Source organism: Rutilus rutilus (assembly GCF_951802725.1).
Source record: "Rutilus rutilus genome assembly, chromosome: 10".
Classification (NCBI taxonomy): domain Eukaryota; kingdom Metazoa; phylum Chordata; class Actinopteri; order Cypriniformes; family Leuciscidae; genus Rutilus; species Rutilus rutilus.
Genome location: NC_140215.1, coordinates 42487019 through 42500526, shown reverse-complemented (window position 1 = coordinate 42500526; position 13508 = coordinate 42487019). Strand labels below are relative to the sequence as shown.

General features: G+C 41.6%; 1 protein-coding gene and 1 long non-coding RNA gene across 4 annotated transcripts in view; one reads left to right on the top strand and one right to left on the bottom strand.

The window, feature by feature from the left end:
- Window positions 1-11435, bottom strand: part of plbd2 (phospholipase B domain containing 2) — a 50903-nt gene extending 39468 nt beyond the window's left edge. Inside the window, exon 1 of one of the 2 annotated variants that reach the window (XM_084422205.1) lies at window positions 11118-11435. In XM_084422205.1, coding sequence (XP_084278331.1) covers window positions 11118-11293 — 176 coding nt within the window. In that variant the 5' untranslated portion in view covers window positions 11294-11435. Of the gene's footprint in view, window positions 1-11016 lie in introns of both variants that reach the window. The other variant, XM_084422204.1, reaches the window with a different exon arrangement.
- Window positions 2201-4805, top strand: LOC311298880. Of its 2 annotated transcripts, none has more exons than XR_014629009.1 (3): window positions 2201-2366; window positions 4278-4363; window positions 4471-4805. It is a non-coding gene; the product is annotated as an uncharacterized lncRNA (long non-coding RNA). The 2 variants fall into 2 exon arrangements; XR_014629010.1 differs by having other exon boundaries at window positions 2206-2366; window positions 4275-4363.
- Window positions 11436-13508: the final 2073 nt, after the last annotated feature.

The window sequence follows — 13508 nt, the reverse complement described above, 5'->3', positions numbered from 1 at the left end:
ATTGGCCTCCATCAAGAGGGTAGGGGACCTGCAGGCATTTTCGGTTGACGAAGCGTGCCTGGAATTCGGGCCGGCTAACTCTCACGTGATCCTGAGACCCCGGCCTGGATATGTGCCCAAGTTTCCTACCACTCCCTTTCGAGACCAGGTAGTGAACCTGCAAGCGCTGCCCTTGGAGGAGGCAGACCCAGCCTTGGCACTGCTCTGTCCAGTACGCGCCCTCCGTGCTTACGTAGACAGAACGCGGTGTTTCAGGACCTCAGACCAGCTCTTTGTCTGTTATGGTGGGAAGCTGAAGGGAAAGGCTCTCTCCAAGCAAAGGTTGTCCCACTGGATAGTGGACGCCATTGTTTTGGCATACCAGCAGCAAGGTCGACCATGCCCCCTTGCCCCCATTTCATTGCCACTGGCTCGTTTTATATACTCGAAGGTGAGAGGCTTTCTAAGCGAAACCCCATTCGTCGTCATCCGACGTAACGTCTCCGTTCCCTACTCAGGGAACGAGGGTTACATACGTAACCGAGACGTTATTAAAGTGGAGCGCATTGCCAGACCACATCCGTGTGCAGAGAAAATGCTCAAACTTGTTAAAGGAGCAGTAAGCGATTTCTGAGAAACGCTGTTGAACATGGACCGCGCAGAGCAACATACTTGTAGCCAATCAGCTTTAGGGGGCGTGTCCACTCATGATGGGGAGGAGAGAGAGTGAGCCAATCAGCTCTAGGGGGCGTGTTCACTCATGATGGGGAGGAGAGAGAGTGTGCCAATCAGCTCTAGGGGGCGTGTCCACTCATGATGGGGAGGAGAGAGAGTGTGCCAATCAGCTCTAGGGGGCGTGTCCACTCATGATGTAGGGGAGAGAGTGAGCCAATCAGCTTTAGGGGGCGTGTCCACTCATGATGGGGAGCAGAATGAGCCAATCAGCTCTAGGGGGCGTGTCCACTCATGATGTGGGGGAGAGAGGGTGAGCCCGGGGTCACTTTGTCACTCCCAGGGCTTGATCGGGCCTCGTCGGGGCTTCCTCTGGGCCAACGGCCAGGGGTTTCTGCCAAAGCAGGCCAACTCGGGCTAAAGGAGCGGTTACGAACAGAGGCGGAGTTTACCTGAGTCAGGAGACACCAGCGCCGGATGAGTCCATACCAGCTAACATCAGCATTAAAGACATTTAACAGTGTGGATTCTGAACACCGTATAAGGCAAAAATATTTATATGTGATGCAAAAGATTATGTGTGCTAACCATTACTATAGTAAACATGGTAAATATGACCGCTTGAAGAAATCAGACAAATCATATAGTCTAATCCCAATCATGTTTTTATTTTATCTATCAGTGCATCTCGTCTCTTTATACCGGACTGTCTGATATCCATATTTAGCTCTGCATATGTCATAACATAAAGCAACTCAGGTTTTTCAAGAGCTTCCTCTGTTTCTCTGACTGATAATATAACGGTACTGGGAGAGAGTGCTAAAGCTCCTCAGGGCGTATTTTTGGTGGCATATTTGTAGAAGTGATCGTTCTTTCTAATTGTGATTTATATAGCAACTATAGCTACTGTCAGCTACTGAAACAGAAACAGACACGACCGAATAAGTACTTTTGTGATTTAACGGTAAATACCACTTTATTTCTGTGTGACTAATGTGCAATCTTGACAAGTTAATTCCTGATGATCAATGTATTTTATTGTAAACCTGTGGTAAAACATCAATGCTTGGGTTTTAAATCTTCTAGCAAACAACAAAAATGCCAACAAACGCTAGTTTCTTCTGATTAGTTTTCTGATAAAACTTTCACTTGTTGGTGAAATGATGGGTTTGTGTGACGTTGTTCCAGTGAAGCGCCTGACGGTGGAAGTGCTCCAGGTGCGAGGCTATCAGCCCATTTTAAGCCCTGGCCCGCACTGGCCGACAGGAGAAACACGGCTATTCAGAACATTTTAAGAGGAATAACACACTGGTTGAGTTAAAAGTAACACAAAATGTGTTGTCCTTATCTAGACACATACATGTGTTAAGAAATAAAAGGTTGTTGTTTTCAACACGTCGGTTTTAAGAGTCAAAAAATACCCACATCTCTGTTTAGTGCAAAAACAGCCGCAAAGCTGCAGAGAATCAGCGCTGGGGTGAGAATCTGAGGCGCGACAACTTTAGCAAGAAATCAGCAGATCTTTATAAACGCGTCTCTCTTCTCCAGCTCTTCGACATCAGCATATCTTTATAAGTGCGTCTCTCTTCTCCAGCTCTTCGTCATCAGCAGATCTTTATAAACGCGTCTCTCTTCTCCAGCTCTTCCAGCTTCAGCGGATCACGGTACGAGCGGCACTGACTGCGTTTACTGGCTCCATCACCACAACCTCAGCTGTAAGTCTCTCTGTCTAATGTGTGTTCATGTCCTTGCTATACACACCAGTTACAATAAACGTGTTAATCTTCAACGAGGACAACGTTTTATTTTTGGGTCACTTATTGTTTTATATGGTGAATAAAAGCATCTGTTCATCATGTAAAGCGATTGAGTCTCTTCAGAAAATTTGGGAAAACATTCATATGGGTTAGTTTTACAATGTCTTCATGAACTTTCTGAAGCGTCACAGCAGTAGTTGAGTAGCTGTCAATGGAGGGATCCGAAATCTCTGATTTCATCAAGAATATCTTAACTTGTGTTCTGAAGATGAACGAAAGTCTTACAGGTTTGGAACGACGTGAGGGTGAATAAATAACGACTGAAATTTCATTTTTTGGGTGAATTAACCCTTTAAAAGAACTATTATACACCTATGTGTGACAATACAAATCTTTTTGCTGGCGTTTGAATAGAAATGCATCAGTGTAATGTAGAACTTTTGGAATTACTATTAGAAATTTCAGTTTTTCTTGTTCAATTCATATGATCAATAGAGCCTATATATTCTCTTAATAATAATAATAATAAAAAAAATAATTATAATGCATTTTTCTAAAACCCAAAGCGCAAATATAAAAATAATACAATACAATACAACAATTAATTAAAAAACAGTCTTAATAATCTTGTTAAAGGTGCCATGTGTAAGAATTGAGGTAAAAATATCCCAAAAATGAGCTACACGCATCAAAAGAATGAGAAGAAATAAGAGCGATGATGTCATTAAAAAAAATGACAAGTTATAGTGCTGCAGAGATCTCAACCTGAATTAGCATGCTAAATTACTAGCCACAACCCGACAGGTGTCATAATACCAGTTTCGGCCATGGGAGGCGGTATGCGGGCAACATAACCACCAGCCAAACTGCAATACACGAATAACTCGCACGGCTTGTGGGCGTACTTGAACCTGATGTCAATCGTGTGGAAAGTACAGCCCACTACTACATTTCAGTTCAGGGAAGAGAGCGGAAGAATGGCTGAAGCCCTTAGCTAGTAGAGATGATCGGTTCACGTGCGCTAGGGATCTGTCGTGTAACATTTACAAGCGCCAAAACGGTATTTATTGTTTGAATTTCGTAATAAAAGTGACAGAACCTGAGAGCTGAGATTTTTTAATATCATAACTAACCTGCTCTGTCTAGTCTGTCGGTCTCCGTGTCCTCTTTGCTTCGCGATTTTTCTGTGCGTGAGAAAATTGATGTGTGGCGTGAGAGCATGTGAAAAGTTGAAAAGTGTAAATTGCGTGTGTCTCACGGTGAATGCGTGAGAGTTGGCAGCTCTGGTTACGTTGGTGCTAGCTTGGTCAACATCAGCGAATGCTGTCTGTCAAATTAATGTAATTCAAACTAACAATAAAAATGTAATATGAACAAAACGAATATGAACATATTCACTGGTAAAGGTGAAGGGGAGTAGCTTGAAGATGTAATATTTCAAAATCACTTGACATCAACCAACGTTGCCATCTGGTCTGGAATGTGGAGTATGAATTGATTTTTTGGCGGACATTACACAAGGCACCTTTAAAGGGTCCCAGCGTTAAATTAAATTAAAAATCTATTTCTCAAATAACAACAATTGCTGTGATTATAATTGTGAGCAAAACAATCGTTATCAATTTAACCAGTTTTCATTGACTAAAACTACAGTAAAATGCCCTGACATTTAGTCAACTAAAACTACATTATATATATTATATTATAATTTTTTTTATAAAAAATTAAATCGCATCACTCTTTTTTTTTAAACGCTCTGTGTGAACCGGCACTAACGGTGTTTTAATGATCCGATAAAAGAGCAGCTTTGACATATCCTCCGGCATGCTTGAACATGTTGCTTCACACTGTTGCTAATCTGTCCAGCAGGGAAAGCATGATTATTGAAATCATAGTGGGGGGGATAGTCGCTATCGCTATCATCATCGCCGTCACCTGCTGCTGTCTCAGAAACAGTGAGTGCTCCCCACAGAAACCAGTCCAGTGCTTCTCAAACACTATAGAGGTATTATTTAGGCCGGTTGCGAAACTGAATTATGAAATGATGTTGTTTTTCCCACAGATGATTGAAGATCATTACCCAGCATTCCCTCTGAAGACTGCGCCTCACAATGATCACTCAAGACCAGCTGATGTGTTTTAGTCCAGTTCTTTTTTCTCTTTTATTTTCAGTTTCTCCTTTCTGTTTGTTTTTTGTTCAGTGGCAGTTTTCCTTTATTTAGTGTTTTGTTCCAGTTTTTCATCTTATTTAGCTTTAGTGTTTTAACAGTGCGGAAGTTTTATCAGGTGGATTGTAACCGCTCAAAATTGTACTGATTAAAATATTAAGTATCAAAGACTAAAAATAACTAATGGCTTGTTTTGTTAGATTTGTTGATTAAAGGAAGTGTGAACATGTTTTCTGTTGAGTTTTTTCTTCTGAAGGTCTCAATGTAAGAGATTTCCCACAGTCCTCTTCTGTTCAACATGTGAACGCTCACAGTTCCCCGACCGGTGGAATAAAACACAAACCATCTCCAGTGCTTGTATTGTTATTATTCATCTAAAGCAAGAGAGTATATTAGATATATTTTACTCCTTTTATTTATGTATTTGAATATTTTTAAATGCAGTGTATAATAAAAAAAAAAAAAGTAGAGATTATTTTATCTGTTTTGAATATGATCCTAAAGTACATTTCCTGTTATATATATATAGGGGAGATCGGGGCACAATGTAATGTGGGGCTAGTTGTCACACACTTGTCTTAAATACTTCCACACATGCTAGCATGACGAAACTTAGTGTATTTACTAGGTGACATATCAACACTATATAGAGGAAAAATTGCACCAAAATTCTGAAATCTTTGGAAGATATCTCTGAACGTTTCTTACTTGTGTTAATTTTTCATCTCTGTTTTTTGTGTTTATTTAAAATTAGACAAATCTGATATTGTTTGAATCTCCAATATGTTATTTTACAGTTGAGATAGTCCTTCAATGCTGATCTGACAGCAGAAACACTCGCCGGGTTTAAACCCCAGTTGTGCAGGCGGGGCATGTTGTCACACTGCGTTACAATGAGCCGCTATTAGAACTATTCTATTCTGTTCTATACTTTTATGAATTCTATTGAGAAAACATTAGAAAAAGGTGAATAAAGAGTCAGTGTTCAGAAATTATTCATGTTTTGAACTATGCTGTATAGCTGTTTTGCGGTGTGTTCGTTGTCTAACTCAAAAATTAGTTTATTTTTAATTATTAAAGAATGCCAAAAAAGTTAATAATTGTATTTTCTTGAGAAATTTTAGTTTGTCTTGTATATTTTTTTGATTAAATCAGATAATATTTTAATCTGTCATATGGTCATGTTACAATTAACCCCTCCTATGGGGGCATGTTGTCACATTTCACTTTCATTCTGTCGGGGTATATCAAGAAAAAAGTATACACTGTAATAATAAAACTAAATCACATAATTATACTACAGACGTGTGAAATTAATGTGGGAAAAAATAAATACTCTGAACCCTAAGTGTATATATATAAAGCATTTTACACCTATTAGCCTCTACGGTCCAACATTATTAAAGTATTAACATAGGACAATGCACTGAAACATTACTATATGAAGTTGTAGCTTTTTCCCTACTTAACTGTAAATGAACCTCCTCAATGTTAAATGATAATTTTATGTTAATTCGATACCTTTTCAAAAGTCATTTATACACTGAACAAAATTATAAACGTAACACTTTTGTTTTTGCCCCCATTTTTCATGAGCTGAACTCAAAGATCTAAGACTTTTTTTGATGTACACAAAAGGCCTATTTTTCTCTCAAATATTGTTCACAAATCTGTCTAAATCTGTGTTAGTGAGCACTTCTCCTTTGCCGAGATAATCCATCCACCTCACAGGTGTGGCGTATCAAGATGCTGATTAGACAGCGTGATTATTGCACAGGTGTGCCTTAGGCTGGCCACAATAAAAGGCCACTATAAAATGTGCAGTTTTATCACACAGCACAATGCCACAGATGTCGCAAGTTTTGAGGGAGCGTGCAATTGGCATGCTGACTGCAGGAATGTCCACCAGAGTTGTTGCCTGTGAATTGAAATTCTCTACCATAAGCCGTCTCCAAAGGCCTTTCAGAGAATTTGGCTGTATATCCAATCGGCTCACAACTGCAGACCACGTGTAACCACACCAGCCCAGGACCTCCACATCCAGCATCTTCACCTCCAAGATCGTCTTAGACCAGCCACCCGGACAGCTGCTGCAACAATCGGTTTGCATAACCAAAGGATTTCTGCACAAACTGTCAGAAACCATCTCAGGGAAGCTCATCTGCATGCTCGTCGTCCTCATTAGGGGCTCGACCTGACTGCAGTTCATCGTCGTAACCGACTTGAGTGGGCGTCTGGCGTCTATGTATTCGATGGCGTCTGACACTTTGGAGAGGTGTTCTCTTCATGGATGAATCCCGGTTTTCACTGTACAGGGCAGATGGCAGACAGTGTGTATGGCGTCGTGTCGGTGAGCGGTTTGCTGATGTCAACGTTGTGGATCGAGTGGCCCATGGTGGCGGTGGGGTTACGGTATGGGCAGGGGTATGTTATGGACAACACAGGTGCATTTTATTGATGGCATTTTGAATGCACAGAGTAGGGCTGGGCGATATATCGCATGACATTGTTAGGCGCATCTCGTCAGTAAAGCCGGTTCCTTGATTAGTAGTAAATCGCCATCACCTGCTTTCAGATGGAGCGGCATTTACAACACAGAGCCGTAGTTAACTGACAAGCTGAGCCATTAATTATTGCAGACAATGTCATGCGATATATCGCCCAGCCCTAGCACAGAGATACCGTGACGAGATCCTGAGGCCCATTGTTGTGCCATTCATCCACGACCATCACCTCATGTTGCAGCATGATAATGCACGGCACATGTTGCAAGGATCTGGACACAATTCCTGGAAGCTGAAAACATCCCAGTTCTTGCATGGCCAGCATACTCACCGGACACGTCACCCATTGAGCATGTTTGGGATGCTCTGGATCGGCGTATACAACAGCGTGTTCCAGGTCCTGCCAATATCCAGCAACTTCGCACAGCCATTGAAGAGGAGTGGACCAACATTCCACAGGCCACAATCAACAACCTGATCAACTCAATGTGAAGGAGATGTGTTGCACTGTGTGAGGCAAATGGTGGTCACACCAGATACTGACTGGTTTTCGGACCACCTCGGACCCCCCAACACAGCAAAACTGCACATTTTAGAGTGGCCTTTTATTGTGGACAGCCTAAGGCACACCTGTGCAATAATCATACTGTCTAATCAGCACCTTGATATGCCACATCTGTGAGGTGGATGGATTATCTCGGCAAAGGAGAAGTGCTCACTAACACAGATTTAGACAGATTTGTGAACAATATTTGAGAGAAATAGGCCGTTTGTGTACATAGAAAAAGTCTTAGATCTTTAAATTCAGCTCATGAAAAACGGGGGCAAAAACAAGTGTTGCGTTTATAATTTTGTTCAGTGTATAATTTCATGAAGAAGTGTCACTAAATTGCTGGCTCTCCAGTCAGACGCACACAAGAAAACCGTCAGCAGCCTGAGAACGTGCGGGGGCGGAGCTACAGGTGTTGCTCCGCCCCATGACTGTTCTCAGTGGCTCAGCCATCTCTCATAGGCACACTGGTTTAAACTACAGCATAGCTTGGAGCAATACCTTACAGTAAAACATAAAAACAAACTTTAACATTAGGCATTACGTTTATAAAGATAGTATTGGGTAAATTGGCAGTGGGCGGGATCACACAGACCAAAACAAAAACACTGAACACACATTTCAAAGCAGAATAACTGACTGTCGCATTGTTCTTCAGAGAAACGAGTAGGGTAAGTGTACCCATTAAGCCCACCAAAATCGAAGTCTAGGTTTTTTTTCATAGATATTGACATAGTTTATAAGAAAAATTATTTGTTAAAATGCAAGATTAATCTCTCATTTGAAATTGTATTAATTAGTTGATGTACATTTTAGAATATAAAATTAAGATAATTTAGGAATAAAGTCAGAAGTCTGGCAGGGGCTTAATTGGTACTTTTGGCACCATTTAAGCCCGCATGTGTTCCAAATAAGCCCACATCATCATTGATTCACAAAATATAAAAAAATTAAATGACTTTAAAGAAGTAAACCATCAATATATTTATTTAGTGACAGGGAAGTATTAAAAAAAATCATTTTGCTAATGTTTGATTAGAGCCCTGGGTGGGATGGGTTGGTGTTAGTGGCCGGTGGTCTGGAGCCTTAAGTTGGCTTGACTGGAGTTGTAGCTGGAGTCAAGCTGGAAGTTTAACCGGGTGTATCTCGGGAGCCAAGCCGAGTTAGGGCTCCATACTCTGGGCTTAGGGGGGCCTCCTAGTGTGCGCCCCACACCAGGAGTCTGGAGGCTTAAGCTGGCTTGGCTCCCAAGTTATGCCTGATCAAAGGTGGAAGTTAAACTGGGTGTATCTCGGGAAGTAAGCCGAGTTGGGGCTCCAGACTCTGGGGTTTCAGAGGGTCTCCTAGTGGGCACCCCACACCGGGAGTATGCAGCCTTAGGTCTGCTTGACTCTGGAGTTATGCCCGATCAAAGTTCCACAGGAAGTGATCATATCTCGGGAAGAAAGCCAAGTTAGGGCTCAAAAACCCAGCATAGGGGGCCCAGTGGAGTCCCATGCCCATGCCTGGAGTCCAGAGCCCCAACTCGGCTTGGGTCCCGAGTTTTGCCCGGACAAATTTAGACAGGAAGTGGCGGTATCTCGGAGCCGGACAGTCCCAGGGGCTCAGGACTGTGGGGAATATAGGGTCCCTCTGGGAGCTCTCCATGCCCGGAATATCAAGCCTTAACTCAGCTTGGCTCCCGAATTATGCCCAGTTATACATAAAGGACTTTAGGACAAAACGGGCTCTATCTCATTTGAATGAATGTGTGTAATTTGTGTGTAAGTAAGGTAAGGGTAAAAGGTTAGTAAGGTAAAAGCACACAAAGACACGTTATCATTAAACACTTTCAGAAAATGAATCAGTTTGTACTTAGAGGGATTCCTCATTGAAACACATAAGGTGGGCTTAAATGGTTCCACAGTGAGTAATGGTGAAAAAAGACAATGTTTTCCTTTAAAAATGTAAGATATGTTTACAAATACATGCATGGAGCTTAAATATACTGTGGACTAAGTATCATTGTAATTTTCATTGCGCCCACATTGAGAAATGTTAATTTTTTTTCATTCAAGGTTAGCTTGTGTGTCTATAGTTTGCATGTGTTTTGTGGCGCTGTACCATTTAAGCCCATCTTTAAAAAAAGTTAATTTATAAAAATAATCTTCTCTACAAAACTATTTATGATGTATTTATTAGTAAATTAATGTAAAATGAATCACAAAACATTTATTGTTTGCAGTTCACATGCTTAATTCTTTGGCAGTCTATCTTTCTGTAAGGCTAATGGTTTGACCTAGAGATTAGCTTTGAACGCAAGCTAATAAAACTCATCTTTCCATTTAAAGGAAAATTATATAAAATGATCAAGTACTATTTGTTCATAACTTCATACACAAAAAAACAATACATGTATCTCTTATTTTACATAATATCAATGTAATTACCAAAGAAATGGCTGAAAATTGCAGAAATGTGTTGATTTCTGAAGGGTCTAAAAACACCAAAGTTTTGGGGTGACTTTGTGTGAGGTCCACTGAGACAGCATGCACATGGGTGGGGCTAACTCAACATTGCCAATTGTGATTGGTATGCAATAAAAAATGCCAGGGAAGTAACAAATCACTGGATTGGTTAAAATAATAAGCAGCATAAAATATTATTTTCTCTTTTTTTAATTTGACTTCAGAGTTGAAAGTGGGCTTAAAGGGTACATGGGCTTAATGGGTACACTTACCCTATGTGAACTTAGCATGTTTCCTAAAACATTTGTATGCTTTAGTAGTCAAAAATAAAAAAAAATACACATTTCTATTAATCAGTTTTTATATCCATGTTACAGGTCAATTATATTAAGCGGTGAAATCGCTCCTTAAACGATCATCTGTGACGATCCTACTGGCTGTCGGATTTGCACTCCTATTGGCTGTCGCTCCAGAAAGTCGCTGTTCATTTGCATTTATAGGTATTATACATTTCTCAACTTCCTCAAAGTTGTGTGGTTAGTAAAAAAAAAAAAAAAAAAAAATTCAGGAGACAGAAAGCATGTGACATTTGCAATTGTGATCCTATTACATGAGGTTTGACATCTGTAAATCAATTACATTCATTGAAAATTATGTTCACAAGAAATGCGACATCGCAGATCTGATCTGACTTGATGATTAAAACAACACTTATCGACGAATAATATGAGATATGACTTTTGATATTCCTTTAAAGTTTATACTCGCACTAGTCCAAAATCAAAACAACGGTACCGCAGTAATCCTGAATCACATTCGTAAATTACTTCATATACTAGCCTACATATTCATGATTTACCCAGTGTTCGTGACATTCGTTTATGAAGGTATTCATTCATGCACTCCCAGTGTTATTGGTGTGTTTGTGAGGATTCTCACCCAGTGTTGTTGATGTGTTTGTGAGGATTCTCACCCAGTGTTGTTGATGTGTTTACAGGATTCTCACCCAGTGTTGTTGATGTGTTTGTGAGGATTCTCACCCAGTGTTGTTGATGTCGTTGGTGAAGTTGGCGACTGCGACAGAGTCCGGTTGAAATCCCTCTTTCAGGAACAGATTAGATGTTTTCTCATCATACAGCGCAGAGTAGATTTGAGCCCATGACACTGTCACATTTAAAACACAGATTACACACAAAAACAAGCGATGACACGCCATTGAACCTCCAGAAACACTCTTCTCCTTTTTCTTCTGAGGTTTAACGGTGTTTGGAAAAACTTTCTTAACTGTATTACAGCCACCAACTGGACGGGAGCGCGCGGTCACGTGATTCGTGTTGTCCCAAACAATTCCGCGCTGTGAGTCAATTTAAGTTTCACTTTTCATTTGCTTTTTATTGCTTAGCAGAAGATTCGGGGCTAAAATTCATTTTTAAGTAGGAAGCTGTCATATTTCTTTCATTCTTTTTCAAATTGCAGGAACGATATACACCACTCAAAAAAAAAAAAAAAAAAAAAAAAACTTTACGGAGACATACGTCTGGAAGAGTCATCATAGTCCTCCTGTTTATCATATCAACAGACTTCGGTGTGCTCATGACCGCTGAAATGACCTTGATGACAGTGCAGCCAAATCAAGACGAGGAGGATTTAACAATGGAAGGACATAGATCCGAGATGTGCCAAGTGCATGATTTGTAGATTTGCATGCACTTACTCACCCCTAGTGGGCTAGAATATGTTCTACAATAAACTGCATAATAATTTCCACATTAGACCCTGTATAAATGAATAGTAAGTTAATAAGAAAATGAAAACAGACTTCAATATATGAGCCTACAATTCTTATGTATAGACTGTAAATAAAATCTGATGCAAGGAAACATTTATAATCAGCAAATCTCACTGGATAATTATATATAGTAAATAAATATTTATGCATTACAAATCATTTGAATAATAATTACCCTTTACCACCAGATTATTGTTTGTTTTACTCTTCACTTATTATTATATATAGAAAAACAAATATGTATTTATTACCAATCATTTGAATAATAATTACCCTTTACCACCAGATTATCATTTGTGTTACTCTTCACTTATTATTATATTAAAGAAAAACAAATATGTATTTATTACCAATCATTTGAATAATAATTACCCTTTACCATCAGATCAAATTTTGTGTTACTCTTTACTATTAAATTGTGAAGTTATATTAAACTACTTGAGAGCAAAATACAAATGTGTGTATATATTACATGATACAAATTTTGTTTTTGTTTTTATCAAGGTTTATTACATTTTTGTTCCTGAAATTCACCGTTTTCCTGGGATCAGGATAATTCTGTATTTTTATCTTACTAAAAAGTTGGGCAGGAGCCAGGGAGTGACCCAGGTCCAAGCCATGAGAAAGAAAAGCCCACGGAGGAGCCAGGGAACGACCCAGGTCCAAGCCAATACCGGGTGAAGCCTCAGCACTGAGTCCGGGCAGAGCCAAGGGGACTCCCGACAGAGGAGGAGCCGTGAGAGATGGAGACCCAGGGTGAGCCGAGGAGCCAAAGACACCGGGTGACACCATAAGTCTGAAGGGCAGTGCTGATGGCTCGTGGGGCTGAGACAGAGCCAGAGGCTTGGAAACCCACGGTTGCCCAAGGCAATTGAGGACAATGGTGAAGCCAGAGGGAAGGTGGAGCCCGGTGGAGCCGAAGGGGTGGAGGGATGAGGCACAGCTGGAAGCCTGTGGACAGACCAGGGTGACGCCTGACCAAGGTGGAGCCGGAGCCCATGGTAGAGACGAGGGAGCATGGAGCCAAGCTGGAGCTGATGGGTCAACAGGCTGAGGTGGAGTCGTGTTCGGAGGCCCAAGCTGGAGCTGATGGGTCAACAGGCTGAGGTGGAGTCGTGTTCGGAGGCCCAACCTGGAGCTGATGGGTCAACAGGCCGAGATGGAGTCGTACTCGGAGGCCCAAGCTGGAGCTGATGGGTCAACAGGCCGAGGTGGAGTCGTGCTCGGAGGCCCAAGCTGGAGCTGATGGGTCAACAGGCCGAGGTGGAGTCGTGCTCGGAGGCCCAAGCTGGAGCTGATGGGTCAACAGGCCGAGGTGGAGTCGTGTTCGGAGGCCCAACCTGGAGCTGATGGGTCAACAGGCCGAGGTGGAGTCGTGCTCGGAGGCCCAAGCTGGAGCTGATGGGTCAACAGGCCGAGGTGGAGTCGAGCTCGGAGGCCCAAGCTGGAGCTGATGGGTCAACAGGCCGAGGTGGAGTCGTGTTCGGAGGCCCAAGCTGTAGCTGATGGGTCAACAGGCCGAGGTGGAGTCGTGCTCGGAGGCCCAAGCTGGAGCTGATGGGTCAACAGGCCGAGATGGAGTCGTGCTCGGAGGCCCAAGCTGGAGCCAGGAGCTGAAGGGAGGCTGCAGAGATGAAGGTGA